This window comes from Periplaneta americana, chromosome 13 (genome assembly GCF_040183065.1).
Source record: "Periplaneta americana isolate PAMFEO1 chromosome 13, P.americana_PAMFEO1_priV1, whole genome shotgun sequence".
Taxonomy (NCBI): domain Eukaryota; kingdom Metazoa; phylum Arthropoda; class Insecta; order Blattodea; family Blattidae; genus Periplaneta; species Periplaneta americana.
In genome coordinates, this window is record NC_091129.1 from 62723373 (window position 1) to 62745568 (window position 22196).

At 34.5% G+C, this 22196-nt stretch overlaps 1 protein-coding gene across 3 annotated transcripts in view; it reads left to right on the forward strand.

The window, feature by feature from the left end:
- The first annotated feature begins 9570 nt into the window (after positions 1–9570).
- The window catches only part of Suv3 (Suv3 helicase), a 50902-nt gene continuing 38276 nt past the window's right edge, over positions 9571–22196 (forward strand). Inside the window, exons 1-3 of one of the 3 annotated variants that reach the window (XM_069843368.1) lie at positions 9571–10079; positions 10163–10385; positions 10470–10638. In XM_069843368.1, the coding sequence (XP_069699469.1) occupies positions 9767–10079; positions 10163–10385; positions 10470–10638 (705 nt within the window). In that variant the 5' untranslated portion in view covers positions 9571–9766. Of the gene's footprint in view, positions 10080–10162; positions 10386–10469; positions 10639–13075; positions 13229–22033; positions 22109–22196 lie in introns of those variants that run through there. The other 2 variants (XM_069843369.1, XM_069843370.1) reach the window with 2 other exon arrangements.

The window sequence follows — 22196 nt, forward strand, 5'->3', positions numbered from 1 at the left end:
GTTATCATCGCGTCACCTCTTTCTATCAGCGTCCGTACGTTTACAGCAGCCATCGGCAAATTTGTACTCACGATAACATCACTGGACGCAAGCTGTAAAGGTAGAAACACATTATTGCCACGGCACGGCACGAAATGTGATTTCCTGTGCTGTCACGTTCTGCATTCAATGTGTGGTATTCGTTTTCTCCATTTATTTACGTTGCTCAGAATCACACTATTCCCACGCCACGGACGCCACGTCCTCTCCTGTGTAGCACTCGTGCCATCACGTTTAGATTTTCTGTCGCACCGGACATTGTTGGACGGTGGAGAGCACGTGCAGGTTCATTATGGAGGAATACATCATTGAAAAAGTAAGGCAATATGAATTTATGTATAATTTTAAGTCATCCAATTACAGAGACTTAAACATGAGAAAAGAAGCTTGGTAGGAAATAGGAAGAGAGATGAATATAAGCGGTGAGTACTGTATGTTAACTTATTTCCAAGAGCTATTCCATCTCAAATCGATCGAAATATAGAGAAAATTGACCTTAAAATTTCTAAATACAATGAAACTTTTTTTGTACGTAGAGAACAGTGATACAATGAGTATAAAAGTGCGAGGTTTTTTACTGATCGTTTTCGTAAGGAATAGTCAATAAGTAAATCATCGATTCAACTTAACCTCATTATTAATACTATTTTATTATTATTATTACTATTATTATTATTATTATTATTATTATTATTATTATTTTTTTTTTTTTTTTAGGAGGTACATCAGTGTAGATGCGACCATACACATAAAAGTGCATATTAACAATGACTACAACAGCTGTACTGTAGACATTAATCTTAATTTTGCGATCTACCTCGACGAACAACATTTAATTGCCAAGGCACTGAGCCTAGAGAATTAAAATATTCCTTGAAGTTTTCTCGCACTTGAAAAGACTCGCCTGTACTGTTTCTTCTCAAGTGGTCTAGGTTTCTTAGGGCACAGGTTGGTAGTGAAAATGCTTGCACATCAGGCTCAAACATATTGTCTTTACATAGCATATTATGCAGGCAGCATGACGCAAGTACAATTCTATCGACCATGTTCGGTTGTACCTCCATATATCTTCGAAAAATTCTCCAACGAGCAGTCAAAATTCCGAATGCATTCTCGACCACATTTCTCGCTCGGGAAAGTCTATAGTTGAAAATCTTTTTTGTTTCGTCTCCATCTAAATGGTGCCTGCCATATGGACGCAGAAGATATTTTTTTATTGGAAATGCTTCATCCCCAACAATTATGTGTGGTTGTGGCTCCCCATTTTCAACTAATGGAGCATTTTGTGGCACATTTAAAGTATTAAATTCCAGTTTTTTTCCCAAAGCGTGAATTAGCGAAAACACACCCATCACTGTTTCTGCCGTAAGAGCCTACATCAATTGTAATAAATTTATAATCCGCATCAACCAGAGCATTTTCGATGTCTTCTTCAAACTCTGAAGAACTACTGGAACTACTAACCCATTCACCTTCCATCTCTGCTACAGAAAGCTACTGAATAAAATAGCGACTGAACAGATTGTAAGTTTAGTGTGAAGTGGCATGGCGTGGCGATAATGTGCACACAACGCGACACAGCACGTGCCTTCCAACTTACATGATCTCACAGGAGAACACATGCCGTGGCAATAATGTGTTTCCGGCTTAATACATATGAGGTAATATCAGTCGAGGAGTATAGAGCACTCCGTTCGGATCCCAGTGTCGGACTCTCAACACAAGCATCTGACGTAGACTACACATTAATGATTTATAGATGGACAAATTATATTTTATTTCACCTTAATTTTTATTGTCCAACAACAACCTAGGAAAATACGTCACAATTTGCCACTCTTAATACAACTCGTAAATTTTCGTCTTTTAGTGACGATCTTAGTTTAGATTTTTGCAAATTTTCATTTAGAAAACAATTGTTCGAAAATATACTGAATATAGACCCAAACATAGCAGCTATGTAGGTTAGCGGCGGGCGACCAAAGATAGGACTATAGATATTTTTCTATGGAGAGAATTTTAAATAAATCTAAGCTAATCTAGTGTGTTATACAATAGCAACATTTTATGTTTTCACTTATTTCCAGCTCTCTTACATAACACGTTAGTCCACCTATAAAATAGTAGACTTTTTTAAAGTCATATTTCGAGTTCCCTGTTATACAGATACAAGTTGCTTTATGCTAAGATTAATTCATTTTATATATTTTCTTTATACTTGGAATAAGTCTTCTCCTATTGTATTTCCTTTAAGTGCAATGGCATCGAACAAATATTCTTATACAAAGAGATCTTTCGTAACTCCGCGGATGAACATTACCAGTTCTACTGAAGTAATAGCTGTGTTTACACCTGAAGCGAGAGAATAGATCACAGATTGATGCATCTTTGATTTTATTCTCGTTCAGCTAGTGTTTCAATATCCTTATCCACCTGTGTATTATTCGTGTGGATAATTTCATGCTGTTAAAAACATCAGACTGTTTTTAATCTAATTTTATTTTATTTTAAGATGCGAACATAACAAACTAAAACATGATATTCAAAAGATGGTAACGTTAAAAAAATACCGAAATATATAGACTATGTTATACTTACTTACAAATGGCTTTTAAGGAACCCGAAGGTTCATTGCCGCCTCACATAAGCCCGCCATCGGTCCCTATCCTGTGCAAGATTAATCCAGTCTCTATCATCATATCCCACCTCCCTCAAATCCATTTTAATATTATCCCCCCATCTACGTCTCGGCCTCCCCAAAGGTATTTTTCCCTCCGGTCTCCCAACTAACACTCTATATGCATTTCTGGATTCGCCCATACGTGCTACATGCCCTGCCCATCTCAAACGTCTGGATTTAATGTTCCTAATTATGTCAGGTGAAGAATACAATACTATAGACTATGTTATATCTTAAAATATTTAAATAATATTTAATTTCTTCACACAATACTTCGTTCTTTTTATTCAGTTGCAAAATATTACAGTTTGCCACCCTGGTACAATGCTCGTACGAGAAGAGAGAAACCAGATGAATGGCTCTTCAACTGACCATAATAGCCTCGCGGAAAGGTTCGCCAATTCATAGTAAGCAAGTCGTTGTCATGGCAACCGGGTTTGTTTGCTGAAGGCGAAAAGGAAAGTCTCCTTCGGACCTTCAGCATCGACATCCCTCACTACCTGGTCTGCTAGCCAAGTGGCCTGACTGGTGTGGGGTTCTTCTGAAGTACTCGAGAAGGAGGTTAACTGAGTGGATTAAACCGAACAAGACAGATTAAAAAGTAGAGCAAAATATAGTGAGGAATGCAGTTTATTTTAATTTATTGATAAAGTATAATTATTTTATTGTTGTTTAGTCAACTTTCTGAAGACAGATTTGAACTTCATAAGTAACACCAAAAATGCATCACTCATGAGACAACTAGGCCAGGGTAGGGTGGCCAGTTCCTTTTCCCCTCCAATGCATACGTCGCCGATTAGCTACGTCATGTAATTAAAGCATGAAAAAGAGATTAAGGTGGCCTTCAACTACTTCATTTGAACAGCCGCCACTGCTTCGTATATGCAAGGTATATAATCGGAATATGAAGGGAACTTCTTCATTTCATCTGGAATGTGTACGGGAAAATAAAATCCATCTATTATAGATCACGCGGACATGAGAAGTCCGCGCATGCGCAGTTTGATCTCTCAGCCAAATTCTTACTGTTGCAAGCCACTCTTCGCTGTCAGCTGATGGGATTGACGTTAGATGGCTGATGTAACATTGACAATTTACTCGAAGGTAAAAAAAAAAAAACAATCATCAACAGAGAATGAAATACGAAACGTATCAATGCTAACATTGTGTGCACAATGCCGCCAAGAGAGCTATTGAGCATTCACCACGTGGGAACTATAACTTTGGCAACTCAACCATTGTTACTAGCAACAGGCCTAGCACACTATGTGACATTCAGTTATTTTTCCGATCACAAAATATTGTGGTAAGGGTCGCAGCGCTAATACAGGACCTTATACGTTTAGAAGTTCCTGACTAATATCATGTCCCATCTTAAAAAAAAAAACAAACAAAACAAACCGCGGTACCGTATAGACATAAACATAGACATAAACATAGATTATCTATCAGAAAGCTCACGTAAAAGAAAATTAAACTCACTTCTTGAAACTTATAATCTTAGTCACACAGTAAGTTTTCCAACCAGAACACAAGCTGGAAGTAGTACTGCCATTGATAATATATTTATAGATAAAAGTAGATTGAATTCCTATTCAACAGTACCATTAGTCAATGGCCTGTCTGATCACGATGCACAAATTCTAAGTGTTTTCAATATGAGTGAAAAATTCCAAAGTGTTAATCTAAAAATAAAAAAAAAAGGATTATAAATGCTGAATCTCTTCATCATTTAAATACATGTCTACAAAATGAATCTTGGGAAAATGTATGTAGTACCGATACCATTGATATTAATACTAAATTTAATGCATTTTTCACTACATTTACGAATTATTTCAATGAATGTTTTCCAGTCAAGGTGGTGAAAAAATGTAAAAGTAAAAACATGTGGATAACTCAAGGAATTAAAATATCATGTGCTAGAAAAAGGAATCTATATTTAATGAGTAGGAATAGTGATGATCCTCATGTTCTTAATTACTACAAGAATTACTGTAAAACTTTGACAAAAGTTATAAAAGATGCAAAGAAAATGTATCTGAATGAAAAAATACAAAATTCAGATAATAAGATTAAAACTATTTGGGATATTATTAAAAATGAAACTAATCGATATTCAAAGAGTGAAAATATTACTTGCATTAAAATCAATGATAGTAAAATAGATAACCCAAAATCAATTGCAAATCATTTTAACGACTTCTATATAAATATTATTCAGAACTTAAACATTCAAGATTGTCCAGAAGATGCTGCACTTGGTTACCTAACTGATGCATTTAACACTGAGTTTTTAGGTCTCAAATTTATTCCCACTACCGCAGCAGAAATCATGCATGTGATAAAACAACTAAAAACAAAATATTCCTCTGGATATGATGAAATTCAAAGTAAAGTTCTGAAAGCTTGTTCTGAAATAATATCCCATCCGTTAAGCTATCTATGCAATTTGTCAATGCAATGTGGTATTTTTCCAGAAAGACTCAAATATTCAATAGTAAAACCAATATAAAAAAGGGAGATAAATGTACTATTGCTAATTACAGACCCATATCATTATTAACAACATTTTCAAAAGTGTTTGAGAAAGTTATGTATAATAGATTATATCATTACCTGGAGTCCAACAATATATTAGTTTTAGAACAGTTTGGATTTAGAAAACAAAAATCGACAGAGAATGCTGCTTTTAGTTTGGTGGATGAAATACTAAATTCATTAAATTCGAAACTACATGTAGGTGGGATTTTTTGTGACTTGGCTAAAGCATTTGATTGTGTAGACCATAGTATATTAGTAAAAAAATTGAAGTTTTATGGTATTAAAGATGAGATGTTGGGTTGGTTTACATCGTACTTATCAAATAGAAAACAAAAAGTAGAAATAAATGTACCAAATAGTCATAAAGTTACTTATTCAGAATTTAGAAATATTAAACATGGTGTTCCGCAGGGGTCAATTTTAGGTCCATTGTTGTTTCTAGTTTATATTAATGATTTAGCCTTGACCATAAACAATTCATCCCATGTAATTTTATTTGCAGATGATACAAGTGTAATTATTCAAGCAAACAATACGATCATTTTATAAACACTTCTAATACAGTGCTGAATCTAATGAATGAATGGTTCCATGCAAATAAACTAGCACTTAATGTTGATAAAACCAGTGCAGTCAAATTTAGTACACACAATAGTGCTCAGGTTTCCTACAGTATTCGATTAAATGGAACTCATCTCAAAGAATCTATAAGCACAAAGTTTCTTGGTTTAGAATTGGATAATCACTTGAACTGGAAAACGCATATAGAATGTATTACTCGTAAATTGAGCTCTGCCTGTTATGCATTAAGATCCTTATCTACTATTGGTGATATAAACTTACTTAAAATGTCATACTTTGCATATTTTCACTCTGTAATGAAATATGGATTAATATTCTGGGGTAACTCGTCTGAAGCTAAACACGTTTTTGTTTTACAAAAGAAAGCTATAAGAATAATGACCGGTGTGCATAAAAGGACCTCATGTAAAAATATTTTCCGAAACTTAGAAATCTTGACTTTACCTTGTGAATACATTCTTTCCCTAATGATGCTGTATATTAAGAACCAAGATAAATTCAGTACTAATCAAGACATTCATCATTTTAATACAAGACATAAATCAGATCTTCATCTACCCTCTGTTAGTCTAAGCTGTTTTAAAAAAGGAGTTCGCTATTCATGTATAACAGTCTTCAATGCACTGCCTAATTATCTTAAAGATTTGAAGAACAACGAGAAAAGGTTCAGAAAAGAATTAACCAAATTTCTACATACTCATACCTTCTACACAATTGATGAATTGTTTATGCTTGTGAATTGAATTATTCTACTTAAATGACATGTACAATTTTATATAGCTCAACTAAAATATGTTTTTATATTGACTTAATCTGTTTACTATGTATTGTATTTTTTGTTTAGCATAACTGATGAATTGTATGTACTGTAAATTGAATAGTATACTGTATAGGTCAACTGATGAATTGTTTAAGCTTATAAATTGAATTAATCTACTTCATATGAATTGTATAGCTTAACGAAAATAAGTTTGTAAATTGAACTAATTTGATTGTATATGTTTGTATAGTTTGGCTGATGAATTGTATATGTTCTTAAAATGATTACTAGTCTGTGTAGCTCTAGTGATGAATTGCATATAGACCTACTGTAAATTGAATGGTAATATGTATAGCTCAACTGATGAATTGTTTATGATTATAAATTGAATTAATCTACTTGATATTAATTGCACAAATTTGTATAGCTTAATGAAAGTATGCTACCTTGTATATTGTATATATTTGTATAGTTTTGGCCGATGAATTGTATATGCTTTAAATTGAATAGTAATCTATATAGCTCTACTGATAAATTGTTTGTGTTTGTAATTTGAAGTAGTTTGCATGATATGTATTATCAATTTCTGTATATCACAACTGGTTGAATTGTTTATGCCTTAAATTTAATTAAATTGTTTTGTATTATAATATAGCTCAACTTATGAATGATCGTTTGCGTTTGTAAATTTAATAATCTGATTGGCTATGTATTGTATACTTTTAGTAGAGCCATCGATGTAGCTCAGTCGGCAGACTCGCTGGGCTGCTGTTCCGGAGCTGCGTTCGGGCTTGGGTTGGATCCCCCTTTGGACTTTGGTTTCTTCCGAGGTTTTCCACAGCCGTGGGACTGAAGCCGGATGGTCTATGGCGAGTCCTTGGCATCAACACCTTTGATTTGATTACCTGGTTGGGTTTTTCCGAGGTTTCCCCCACCGAAAAGGCAAATGCCGGGTAATATTTTGGCGAATCCTCGGAGCTCATTTCATCTCACTACATCTCGCCAAAATGTAAAAAAATTGTACAACATTGTAAAAATTGTAGAAAATTACTAAATTGTAAAACTATAAAAATTTGTAAAAATTGTAATTGTAATATTGTAAAATGTTGACATGTTCCACATCTTAAAGCTTCATTGCTCATGTAAGATCTATGGAATAAAATACACTCAGGGACAAAAAAACCCGGACACTTCTATATTTGCTTGTATTTTGTTGCCAATTATTTCAAAATGAAACAAACCCCATTTAAACAAAATAATGTTTCATTTAGCACCTTATACGACAACATTTGAAAAAAAAATCCTCTGATGAGAAAATTTACAAAAAATTACAAAGGGCGTATAGCTATGACATCGTTTGGTCTAACTGTTTTTTTTTTCATTTTATGGCGCCTTAAACATTAAAAACTCTGTTTAGTAACGGGTATTACCCCCTCTGGCTTGAATAACTGCATCCATACGTCTTGGCATGCTCTCAATTTGGTTAGCAATGTCTTCTTGAGGAATAAGTTCCCATTCTTCGCCAAGTGCTCGCCTCAACTCTTGTAACGATTCTGGTCTCGGTCGTCTATTCTTAACACGCCGTCCCAGCATGTCCCACACGTGTTCAATTGGATTCATATCTAGATTCCTTGCTGGCCATGGAAGAACATGGATTCTCACTTCTTGGAGATAAATTCCGACCGCATAGGCAATATGCTGCGTGCATTATCATGCATTAAAACAAAATTATCACTTACAAATTGGCCAAATGGCACAACATGATCAGCCAAACATTCATTTATATACCTATCAGCTGTTAGTCTTCCATTTTCAACAAAAACCAACTCTGTACGAGCATCCGTACACACTCCTGCCCAAACCATCACTCCACCACCTCCATACGGCACATTTTCGGAAATGCAACACTGTGAAAATCGTTCTCCCCTCCTTCTGCAAACTCTTTCACGTCCATCAGGTGAGCACAGATTGAAACGAGACTCATCGGTGAACAGAACACAGCTCCACTGTCCATTTCTCCAATCCCTGTGATCATTTGCAAAACGCAGTCGTTCAACTCGATGCATCCTGAGAAGTCTGGGACCAGTTGCAGGTCTACTTGATATCAGTCCACTTGCTTTCAACCTCCTTCTAACTGTTTTGGCAGAAATTGGGCGTCCATGCATGTTAACAAATTGCTGGGCTACACTAGTAGTTGGCAGGTTGCGCTCTCTAAGAACTCTCAACACCATATACCTATCTTCATTTGGATTTGTAGCTCTTGGACGACCCGAACCTGGTTTCTGGTATATTCTAGGGTCTCTCTATACCGTTTTATGGCATCATGGGTTGTGCTTCTAGCCATATTCATAACATTTGCAATGTAACGTACACCGCGTCCATCATCGTAAAGGGCTACAGCTCGAGCCACATCTTCAGGTCTCATCTTGTTTTAAGACAAATGTTACAATCCCACTTAAACTCAGAAAATGTAAAAATAAAGAAATAACGAATGATAACGATAATGAAGCACAAAATGGTTGAGAGAAAATTGTTATAGCTGAGACTCCGAAAGCAAAATTGGAATATTTGGTTGTAATGGCTTGTTTATAAAACAAAAAACAATCAACAATGTATACACGTCTCCATAACAACAGATGGCTACCATAATATTGTATGAGAAGATAATGTTTTGCAAAATACCAGACAATATTAAAGTGTCCGGTTTTTTTTGTCCCTGAGTGTAAATGAATGAATGAATGAATGAAATGAACTAGCTATAAATTACCAACATTGGCGACACTGGAAAAGTGATCTCATTAATCGATAGTGTTATAATCGATTACAATGTCTCAATCAGTGTCGCCAATTCAGCAGATTATCCGCTAGATTGCGTTTTTCAGTGTTAGTTTAGCGGGTAAAATTTATTGCTGATGTAGGGATGTAGCGATTTTTTAAAAACACAACAGTAAAATAATCTCATTGACAATGTACCAATTTAGGGGTTTCTATACTGTTCCTTAGCGAATTTTTAAAAATCTTGTTGGCGACACTGGACACTCGACTCATATACGTCACAATAGGTCATATGTAAAGCATGTTGTGTCGTGTTTTGAAAATATAGTTTGTAATTTATGATTATGATTTTTCTGTTATTGATTTATCTGTGATATCTCCATAAAATGCTTAATAGCGGCAGACTGACTTTGCGTTCTTTAGCGCTGTTACACTTAAACAAGGAACTTCTTTCCTTTTCTAAACTTAATCATAATTGCATGAGGACATTTATAACCTCTTTGCAGTGCCGCGGTAAAAAGGATGACTCAAACTTATCATCATTATTTATTCCTGTGCCAGTTAAACCAAATCCTGATGATATTAATGTGGGAGCCGAATTAACAGGGGCTTTGAATAAATCAGACTTGTTAAGAGTTCTAAATAAGTTTTATCAGAAGAAAGAAATAAAATTATTGGCTTTAGAAAATGGTCTAGACAGTACGTACATGCAATTTACCTAACACGTTATTAGTCGTATAATCACCGGTGTAACATAAAATGTTAATATGTAATTGTTTCAGATTATCTTCTTCATCAAGCATATGTAAGTTTTCGTCGATATTGTCTGGAGGCAGACGCTTTGCCTGTTGACTTGCATGTTGTTGTCAGCGATATTCTGCAAGGGGCGGGCCATGTTGACGATATATTTCCGTATTTCCTTCGCCATGCTCGACAAATGTTTCCACATCTTGAATGTATGGATGATCTCAAGAAAATAAGTGATTTGAGAACTCCAGCAAATTGGTAAATTATTTCAGTGTGTGATTCTTTTGATTTGATAAGTTAATTTTTACTTGTAAATTTTATATAATTGCATTTTCTTTGAAGGTACCCCAATGCACGAACTATTACTAGAAAGATTGTATTTCATGCTGGACCTACAAATAGCGGAAAAACATTCCACGCCTTGGAAAGGTTCCTAAATTCTAAATCCGGAGTATATTGTGGCCCTCTAAAGCTGTTGGCGTCTGAAGTATTTAACAGGAGCAATGAAAGGGTAAGACTTTTTTTTGTAAAACGTATAGGCCTACATGAGTTAGATCTGTGCTGTAAAATAATTTGAATCGTTACTTAAAGATGCAGTTGTGGCGTAATACGGGGTGAATAGGGACGAATTTTTGTTACTTTTTTACTTAGTGTCAAAGACTAAATATAATAATTTGAGTGTTTCTGTTTTTATTCGTAACGAGTGAACAAATAAACACTCTCATTACTGTATTATATTTATTCTTTGACTCAAAGAAATAAAAAATAGTAAAAATTTGCCCCTTTTCACCCCTACATGTTTCTTCACCCCGTATTGAGGCCCATGAGTTGTTTAAGAAAATACCAGGTTACACACTCTTAGATCGAGAGGGAAATGAGGAAATTTTAGAAGAATTTTTAAAAAGTGTCAGTTACTGACAAAATCTAAAGATAATTTTTTACAATTGCGTTACCAAGGAATGCATTCTATCCATACCCATCTACCGACCAAAATACGTATATGCAAGGCATATCAAAAGTCTGAACTAACCAAACCTAACTTGTCACTGATACTCGACATTACGAAAACTCGCTTTCTACCTTTGTACCTACCAAAAGTTTACATGCAAGGCATGTAATTCTACCTCTTCTCCAGCCAACACTTTCACAGCAACTTTCCGCCCTTATTCCGGTGCTAGTGCTGCCGCTCAATTTGTCTTTTGTTTACAGTAAGTTACTTGACTAGAAGCCATATTTGTAAACACATCCTGTCTTTCTTTGTAACGCAATTGTAAAGAAATACCAATCTTTAAAATTCTTCTTCTTCTTATTTGATATTACAGCCCAGGTGGGCCTTAACCTCCTCTATGGCTCTCTTCCATCCTTCTCTATCCATCGCCAACTCCCTCCAATTCCTTATTCCTAATCTATTCACATCCACTCGTACACAGTTCCACAATCTTGTTCTCGGTCTTCCTCTTAATCTGGTTCCATCTGGGTTGTTATTGAAGAAAATCTTCACTTTCCTTGTTGTTTCCATCCTTGTGACGTGTCCCAACCATCTCAGTCTTTGACATCTTATGTGCGCCTCCAAATCCGATTCCTTGTACAGTTCGTATATCTCATTATTATATCTGGCTCTCCATCCATCCACTGTTTCAATTGCTCCGAATATCCTTCTTAAGATTTTCCTCTCAAATACTGCTAGTTGTTTGCATGTATTTTTATTCAGAACCCATGTTTCTGTACCATATGTTATAATGGGTCTTATTAGGGTTTTGTAAATCTTGATTTTGATTTCTCTAGATATTATTTTATTTTTAACAATTGGTAAAAGTGAATAATATGCCCTGTTAGCCAGATTTATTCTTCTTTGTACCTCATTCCTTAGGTCATTATTTGCTGTCAATATTGATCCGAGATATGTAAATTCTTTTACTTTTTCAAACTTATATGTTCCCATTTTAACATCTTTAAAATTAGAAATAATTATTAGATACTACATGTTTTGTTAATGAACAAAAATAAGACTTATAAAAGACTACTGGATATAACTGAACTAGGTCTTGTAAGGCACACTCCGTCAGCAATGATGAATAATAGGAAACTGGGAAAGTGATTTTTTTTTATAAACTTAACCTAAGCTGAACTCAACAGTCAGCATTTGGTTCATTTGAAAGTTTGTAAAACTTAGCAAAATTGGCACAAAATTGTTGATAGTTTTCTTGATACTATTTCTCCAGAAAACTATACTGAAGGACGCACAATTTTGTTTGTTCACTGGCTTTTGTGAGATGTATATAGTGATAAACACGTAATTTTAGTTAGCAGCCACAAATACATTCAACAAAAAATCATTTGATGTGTAGAGGCCTATTCAAATGTACTGTTGTGGCCTCCCTTTACTTGCTATCTACCAATATAACACTCGAGAGATCTAGAACACAATACAAGGGAAAGGAGCCAATTTCCAAAGTACTTAATTCGGCCTGGATCTCTTGCGTGTTACATTGGAAATCAGTAGAAGGGAAGAAAGATATACCTCCTCTAGTGTAGTTCTTCTGGAGAATCTCCCTTTCTCCTCTAACAATGACCAAGATAAGTAGGAAATCCAAGTAATTCGTCCTAGACCTCTCAAGTGCTATATTGGTAACACGTAGGGGTGAGGTTACAACAGTGCATTAGAATATATAGGCAAATATCAAACGATTTCTATTTGAAAGTATTTGTGGCTGCTAACTAAAACCACATGTTTATCACTATTTACATCAGTCCTGGGCATAAAGAGGAAGGGAAAAGGAAAGGAGATACCCCCGCACTTTTCACTTCACTGGTTTAGAAACTAATACATAGTAAGACACTGTGCATTAGTGGTGGATTTTAGGTGACCAGCTAGAGCCGAAAGCTATGATGTAGCAATAGCACACCCACAATACATACTTAATACGCAACTACAGTTCAATACGCACACATTGTTTGACGTCATGGTACGTCATGGCATACAGACAGCCAACCCCCACCCCTACCATCGACAACTGCACATCGCAGAGCCAAAATCAGCAGTGGTTCAGGAGACACTGAAGACAACGACAAATAGCGTCGAAACGGGCCGTCTGTCGAAGGTAAATACCTTTTTAACAATTTTAACACTTTTAACGTGTGACAGAGTAAATTTTATGTTTTTAACAAAGTGTTAACGAGAACTTTAATCAATGTATGATGTAGGCTTATACAATCCGTCACTCAGCAATGCTTGCCTTCAGGTCTACTCGTATCAGCCTGATACATAACTGTCTACCAGGGAATCTGGAATGGGGAGTTAAGGGGTAGTGTTTGAGGTATTAGCGCCCAGGCCTGATATACATCTCACAGAAACCAGTAAAGCAAAAGCCAATTATATCTAGCCTTTCTGGAGAGTTAATACAGTTTTCTTTGTTGTTCATATGCATTGTGAATATTGATAATGTTGTAGAATTTTCAGAAATCATAAATACGAAGTACAGTCAACTCTGAATATAGTGAACTCGGTTATAGTGAACATTCGGCTACAGTGAACCTAAACCATTGGTTCTGACCTGCTTACATTATAAAGTACATTAATATTTCCGTTTATAGTGAACCCTCACTTCGGTTATAGTTGAGCCTAAAACTAGAACTTCCCCAAGAAAATGTAATTTTAAAATGGCCTATAAACTTCCAAGAATATGTTCAGAAGAAAATCTCACATCATCTACTCGTTATGTGCATTGAAAGACAAAGAATTTATTCAACTTGCTGGACAGCTTGAAACATGTTAAAGAGAATAGTGTATGTAGTGAGGGAGAAAGGAAGGATTAGTTCTGACTTCTTTAAAAGAGGTTATTAGAAGAATAGGAAGAGAAAGTGTTTTCTTTTGTAAAAGGGAGTAGAGTGATGACCAAAGGGTAAATACAAGAAGGATTACAGTATAATGGTCCTCAACCCTCTCTCCCAGGGAAATTCCGAGGCCGAGTACACAGTAGCATACCTCTAGTGGGAAGAGGTGCGAAATTGGTCAGTGCCTACTACCTACATGGTCAGATTAAATTCAAGTTTCGAACTGTGAACATCTGAATGGTCAGATTAGATTCAAGTTTCGAACTGTGAACATGTGAATGTCGAAGCATAAAGTGTTTAAGTTGGAAGATAAAGTGAACATTATTTCTGATATTGAACGTGGTCTGTCCCAAGTGGACATTAATATTGTATGTGTAGCAACGTCAGTAGTATAAAAATACACACTTTGATTTTAGTGAATCGCGGATATAGTGAACGAAATATGCTGATCCGCAGAGGTTCACTATAACCCTAGATCATATATACTAACAGATAGCTCTTTTATATAGGCTTTAGGGTTTGCAGTCGAGGCCGGCTTGATGTAGTTCAATAATCGTCAACAGATGGCACAATGACCAACACCATCACGAGACACGAACTCTAAATCGATTATTTCTTGCTTACGAGATAATCTCGGTATGTACTGTCGACAACTGATGACCATGGATAAATATTATTGGCCTATATGACCTTGGCAACTTGGGAACAGACAAGTTCGGAACGAGGCAGCTATTTATAGTTGTCACGTGGGCGAAGCGAAGAGATAAGATAAAGTACGCCTTTGTATTGAATATAATTCAGAATCTCTGCCAGGCAAAGCAATATGTAGACCATGTTGTAATGGTACCGTATCGGGCGGCAATAATATGATTCATTATCTCTTCTGTTTTTATATATTTGTCGTGAATATTATTTATATTATCAACTGAGTGTATAACATAATTTATCCGTTAATTGATATTTTATTAATGATAAATCCAAAGAACAATGGAAAATAAGGGACTGAAAAATAAATGAAATAAGAGAATTTGACGTTCATGATTATAATGTTGTCGGAGTTTTATTATACTTTACTTTGAATTATTTTAACTCGCACCACAAAAGCGTATGAAAATTAATGTTAACATTACCTATTTAGTTATGATACTAGTATATTGGAAAATTTGTGCATATAGCCTGATTACAATATATAAATAATACTATCCTAACCTAAGCAATAGTAGTCTTGTTTATTTCATACATGTTCGTATAATTATACAAACACAAGAATAATCTAGTTTGCAGCCTGTGATGTCTCGTTTACAGTATTATATAATATACATATTACGATATTTACTAGGTACTTTAACAATATATAGTTAATAATATTATAAAGTATACAGGCCTAATCCATTACCAAGGAATACCCCTTCCCTCACATTTTCAATACTGTTTACCTCAAAAGGCCTTCACACCTTATTAGACACTGGATTAAAATAGTCATGTTGATGTAGGCCTACAACATTACATTTTTTTGTCACTACTCCTGATTCCATTCTAACAGTTTCAGGTTTTGTAATTTGTAACAATACTATCAATACTGATGTGTCATTCCATAGTGACACACATAACATTTTCGAAGTAACTATGATCGTCACAGGATATTTAATTAAATACTTAAGAGTTTATGAAAGAGACATCACTGTCTTTTAACGTAAGCATTCCAAAATATAAACAGGAAATCTTAATGAAAAGGAATAATTAATAATGTAAAAAATATGAAATATTATATGGTGTGACATATGAACATTTTCTTGCCACTTAATTTATTACCAAAATGGAAAATGTTCATATTATTGTGCCAAATGACATAAATAGTTGTTTTCCAAAGAATTAAGACACTTGTGTAGTACATGTAACTGCTGACGTACTTTAATAAAAATAACAGTGCCATTAACAAATAAAATATTACGAATTATATTGTGACACACGAACATTTCTGCCAAGTTGATTACTATTTTTTTCAGATGCATATCGAGATTTATACACAGTGCCTACAGTTCTTACTATACAAAGCAACACTTGATTACACTAAAATACACATTCAGATTTAAAATGTCCTTGGTTATTTACAACCATATGTGGTGATATCTCCTGTGTAATATCATGTGATGAATACACCAATATAGGCTATCTACTTTTCCTCCCATTTGTAGTACTTTCCTTTCTTGAACATCACGGAAACTTTAAATTCGCCACCACAAGCTTTTGTAACTTCCTCTGCTTATCTGACGTCTTTTTTAAATTGATTATGTAACGATGTTGTATCAACTACTAGGTTATTTAGCCTCGATGGGATTGGTGATAGTGAAATGATATTTGGCGAGATGAGGTTGAGGATTCGCCATAGATTACATGACATTCGCCTTACAATTGGGGAAAACCTCGGAAAAAACCTCAACCAGGTAACTTGTCCCAATCAGGATTTGAACCCGGGCCCACTCATTTCACGGTCAGATGTGCCTACCATTACTCCACAGCAGTGGACCGAACATGGGTTATGTACAGTTACCCTTAAAAGGAATGAGACGACTCTTGGTCGTCGGAAGTTAAGTTCTACAGCGCGGTTCACTCGATATCGACGTAACAATAAATACCATGACATATACAACAAGAATTGTTACAAGGACCACAACAAGGACAAGGACCAGAATAAGAATCACGAAGAAGATAGCGATTTAAGGCCACGATTTCACAACATAGCTCGAGTCACAAAATATCATTGCTTCTCTGTACCGAATGGCAAACGCCTGCTATGGGATCTACATTCTGGACTGCTGCTGTCACTGTCTTGTCTCGGTAGCTCATATAGTAGCGTGTCAGTTCTACTATATATAACCGAAACGTCTCGAGTTCGATCCCGGGTAAAACTTTTTTTTATTGACGTGTAATTAATTTCTTCACAGTTTCTCGACTGTCTAATTTGTCGAAAAATATGGAATAATTTATGCCCAAATTCTGGGTCTTACAAGTGGGCTGAACCTCGTCAAAAAAAAAATCTTACTTGGAAGTTAAAAGTATTCTTCCTGAAACAATAATCATAAGAAACAAAACGAGACCTGTTAACTTAAAATCTTGTCCACATGCCATCAGCTTCTATTACAGCTCTAAGTCAATCCGGCATGGATGTCACAAGATTGTGCAATAGGTTCTGATCCTCGGCGAGATCTTCCCAGGAGTCAATAACTTGATTCCACAATTCGTCTCCATTTCGAGGGCGTCGGTGGGCATAGGTGGCTACTCTGTAGTGACATAAACATAGATTATCTCTCGGAACTTTTCCGTAAAAGTAAATTAAATTCACTCCTTGAAACTGACAACCTTAGTTGTAGCGTAATTTTCCTACCAGCATACAAGCTGAAGTAGCACAGCCATTGATAAAAGTTTTGTACATAGAATTAGACTGAATTTCTATTCGACAGAATCTATAATCAATGGCTTTTCTGAACATGATAAACAAATCCTAAGTGTTTCCAATGTCACTGAGCAATTTCAAGTATCTAGTGATTATTTACATTTATGTCTACAATATGAATCTTGGAAAAACGTATATGATACTGGTACCACTGGTATTAAGGGTAAATGTATTGTATCTTTCACTTAATTTCAGAATCACTTCAGTGGATGTTCTCCACTGAATGTTGTGAAAAAATTCAAAAGTAAAAAAATGTAGATAATGCAGGGACTTAAAAATCTAATGTATTAAAAAGAAGAATGTCTATGTAATGAGCTGAAATGTAATGATCCTCATGTTCTTAAATACTACAAGAAGTACAGTGTAATTTATCAAAAATAATGAAAGAGGGAAATAGAATACATTTGAATAGAAAAGTACAAAATTCAGATAATGCAATTAAAGCTATTCGGAATATTATTAAAGTTAAACTTGTAGATATTCTAAGAAAGAAAATATTTTTCCATTAAAACAAGTGATTATAAAGTAGAGGATTCCAAATCTATTGCAAATTCTTTTAACGTCTTATAGTATATGGTACAGAAATATTATTGACAACTTAAACATTAAAGATTTTGCAAAAGACACTGCAATTGGTTACTTAACAGTTGCATTTAATAATTAGTATTAATATATGTAATTAGTCAATAATTGCAACATTGCTTTTTCATTCAATCATAACATGAATAAAATTGAATGCACATTAAATTAAACACTATTGGAAACACGTAGATAAAATAGTTAAAATCAACTGAAGGGGTGAGAGTGAAATAATCCAAAGCCACACTTTTAACAAAAATTGTTTTGTGCGAGTGCATTTCTTACACATATGGGAAAGCTACTAATAAAATATTGTAATAATTACTCAGCAAATGACATAGCCTAAGGACTCTAAACCTTTGTAAAAGTTTGTCTGTGTGGCTTAGGAATATTTTTAAATTTCATTTTAATTGTTAGTTTTAATATATATGCATTTACATTGTATATGTGTGTGTGTATGTAAATGCATTCACTGGATTAACGTTTATAATATTATAACTTCTAATTTTGTATTGTCTGTGATCAGTTTTAATTTCAGGACTTTGTAAAACTCTATTTTAACGTTACTTAACTATTTCAACATTATTTAGACAAAAAAAAATCGTTGACGTAGACTAAGAATCGAACTCGCTCTCTTCTACACAACAGGCAGAAGTCTTAGCGTCTGAGCTATTGAAACGACACGAAAGCTTTCCTTTCTGTGCGGAGTGTCGATCTAGTCATGAAGGTCCATTGTCGATTTTACTACACGATTTACATATATATTTATATTTTATTTACGTAATATTATCATATTTTTTGCAGTATTTGAAGTGAATTTCGGAACGATGGTAGTAACAAACCAAATAGCCTGCATTTAAGTAACTCAATATTCGTTATCTTGTGTATCAGTGCTCTGGTCTCTGATCATGCGCAGTGTCTTACATCTGAGACTTGGGAATATTCAATCGTCTCATCCTTTTCCAGGGAAACTGTACATTAATTCTTTTGACTTTCGGTTAGCTTTCTTAAGAATACACATAAAGAAATGTAGTGCTTTCCAAGCTATCCTTGTAATATTAGTGACTTATTTCAACCAGTTTTTTACTAAAATATATACAGTACCTAAGTGTTTACTTGTGGCGCTGGTGATCCATTTAATTGGTATGTGAGACGAATTTAATTTTGTGTTTTACAGAAGGATACATATTGATTTACTTTTGCTCACATTGATTTTAATTTTATTTGTTGTAGTCCAGTTTTCAATAACGTCAAGCTAGTTTTGCAAGGTGGTGATATAAGATTTATCACTAATTTTTTCTATATATCATACAGTCATCCACGAATAACCTTGCCTGAGAAGTGGCATTTCTATTCAAATCCTACAATAATTTTCAGTAAATATTTTTCACCGAGAAGCTATTATACATTTAATTTTACTTCTGAGACCAGTGAAATATATGCCAATTTTATTAGAAAGGTGCATGTATAATTATCCAATAGCATGATGTTATCTGCAACAAAAACTAAAGGGCAAGAAAGAAAAGAAGAAAACATTAATGCTGTGGTTCTTAGAGTTCCATTAGAGTTACACATTCATTGTCCACTGAAAGTTGTATTTCTCTATTGAAGTGTAAAAGAGAAACTCTCATAAATTATGTCAGAAACAAAGAAAGGCCCCACCCAAATATGTGGGATAATTAATTTAAAGTTATTACCGGGACTTGAAAAAAGCAATCATATGTAATGGGTGGGGAAAAAAATACTTTTTAATCGCGCTTCTATAGTTTGACAATGCTGACTATTCAGAGTTTTGCCTGACAGGTGAGCTACCATAAATTCCTTGAAGTCCTAGTTATTACTGAAGCCAAATGTGTGTCTCTTGTCAAGAGTCCATTTTATTTATACTTGTTAAGACATCATTCATAGACTAGTTACCGCTTTCAGTTTTGATACTAAATACATTGAAATTAATCTATTATTATTCGTCCTATTTATACATTTATATTGAATGATTTGGTCTACCTTCATAACACATCTCATCAACAATACTCGATAAAGAGTTGAATTAGCTTCCATGCTGCGTTGTATTTATTTTGTCATGTTCGTTTAGCAGGAATATTAAATAGGAATTCCTTAAAACAGATTTATATTCACTCCTATGCCTTTATATAGAATACCAGTACATATACTGTATTTCTTAAGATTTGGTTACTTTATAAACAGTATGTTAGTGCAAGAACTCTTTTTTTCATATTTAATAATTCTGGCATGTGTCAATAAATATGCTTGAGACCTCTGTCTCTCTGAATTACTCTTTACTAACTGGAAAAATATTCCAAATTTATATTTTAAAAAAGTATTAAAATATCCTCACAATTTAGAGCATAACAATTCCCGAAATAATCATCCTACATTAAATTATTAAGATAAAAATGATTCAATCCATCGCTTGTAAAAATACCTTTATGGTCCTAATAAATTAAGAAATAATTTACATCCAACAGATTTATTTTAAAATGGCCTGCAGTTATTATTTTGAATTTTATTGTACCTTAATAAATTGAGTTAAGGTACAATACAATTTCATCAAGTTTCAAACAAAGTAATTCCATCTTTCCAACAGGGGGACAATAAATACTTAAAGTAATGCTAAACTCGAAAAACTTATTGATGCAACTTAATTTTATATTCTATACCACTGGCACCAAAAAAAAAAGTGTCCTATTGTTCATACTGATTCAAGATGAATAGTTTCTTAGTGTTTGTCCATTCCACTTTTTTTTATTGTCCTTCCCATTTCTATTTCTCTCATTTTTAGTAGGTACTTCACATGTAGTATATGTTTTACTTTAATACATATAATGACCATGAAGATATTTGGATATGTCTTACAAAATTCTTGCTGAAGACCACTGTGGTAACATTCTGCCGCATCTGTAGTTTGTACGTTTTGAAATTTGCGTGCTTCAGCTCAGAATTCAGGCGGGGGGAGGGGAGGTTGATGTGCCAATGTAGTTTTCCAGAATATAATAATATTCAAAACATTCTCTAATAGGAGGGGCCTCTGATATTAGCTCTGCAAAAAATCTGATACTGGTACTTCTGTTGCTGGTAAATAAGAAAGAACGAAATATAAAAATTTTTAACCACTTTCGAATTTCAGGTGCTTTGTGTCTCAGCTGCTGGTTTGACGTACGGTTTGTTTCCTTTAATTTTCCAGAGCAAAAACTGTCCTAAGCGAAATTTACACTCTGTAATTTTAACACTGGGAACATTTATTTTGGTAGCATTGTGTGATGCTATTTCATAATATGACAAGAGCTTTGAAATGATTAACTGCTAACTACTACCTGGGTGAAAGTAGCACTGAAGCAGTTCCTGTGATTTCTGAAGTGAAAACCGTTCAATTTATAAGGAATTTTTTTGTGGAGATGCAGTTGATTGTATATGCAAGGTGTAAAAGTGCCTAAACTAACTGACCCCATGCTGTCATGGAGGCCACACGAGGCCATATATCGTATGGAACCTACAATTTTTTTTAATTAATCGTATGGAACCTACAATTTTTTTTAATTAATCGTATGGGGAAATGAAAATTTTGTCTGTAAGGAGCCATACAGCATATGGGTGCCTAAGTTTTGTACATGGAGATCTATACAGATCTTAGATCATCTCTTGCTGTTCCTACTGTACCTACCGGTATTTTGTTTGATGTTCATAAACAAAAAATTATCCACCTCTTCAGCACTGGAATCCAGAATTATATAAAATAATGGTTGAAAAACGAGAAGTGCTGCAAATGTACACTCCAGGATTCATCGAGACAAGTGTGCATCAATGGTGGTGCTACATGGTGTATTCTTTAAATCAAACTTGTACAATTAAATTGTAAAGCAAAACAATTTTACTTCTTCTTTAATATTAAAAAAAAAAATAATTAAATGACAATTGGAGAGATAGAAAGAGGAGAGTAAAATATATTTCAAGGGAGAAAACAAGGGGTGGGGTGCATGGCCAAGAAAAAAATTACCATGAGAGCACTGACCAAACCTAACCTGTTACAGACTCATGTATGCAAGGTGAAGAAGCTGAGTATGAAGGAAACTACCTCAGCGCTAATCAAGATTTTCAGGTATAACTCCCTGCAAAGTTGATTTGAATAATTTATAGGGAAAAATTGTTCCGGGGCCGGGCATCGAACTCGGGACCTTTGGTTTAAC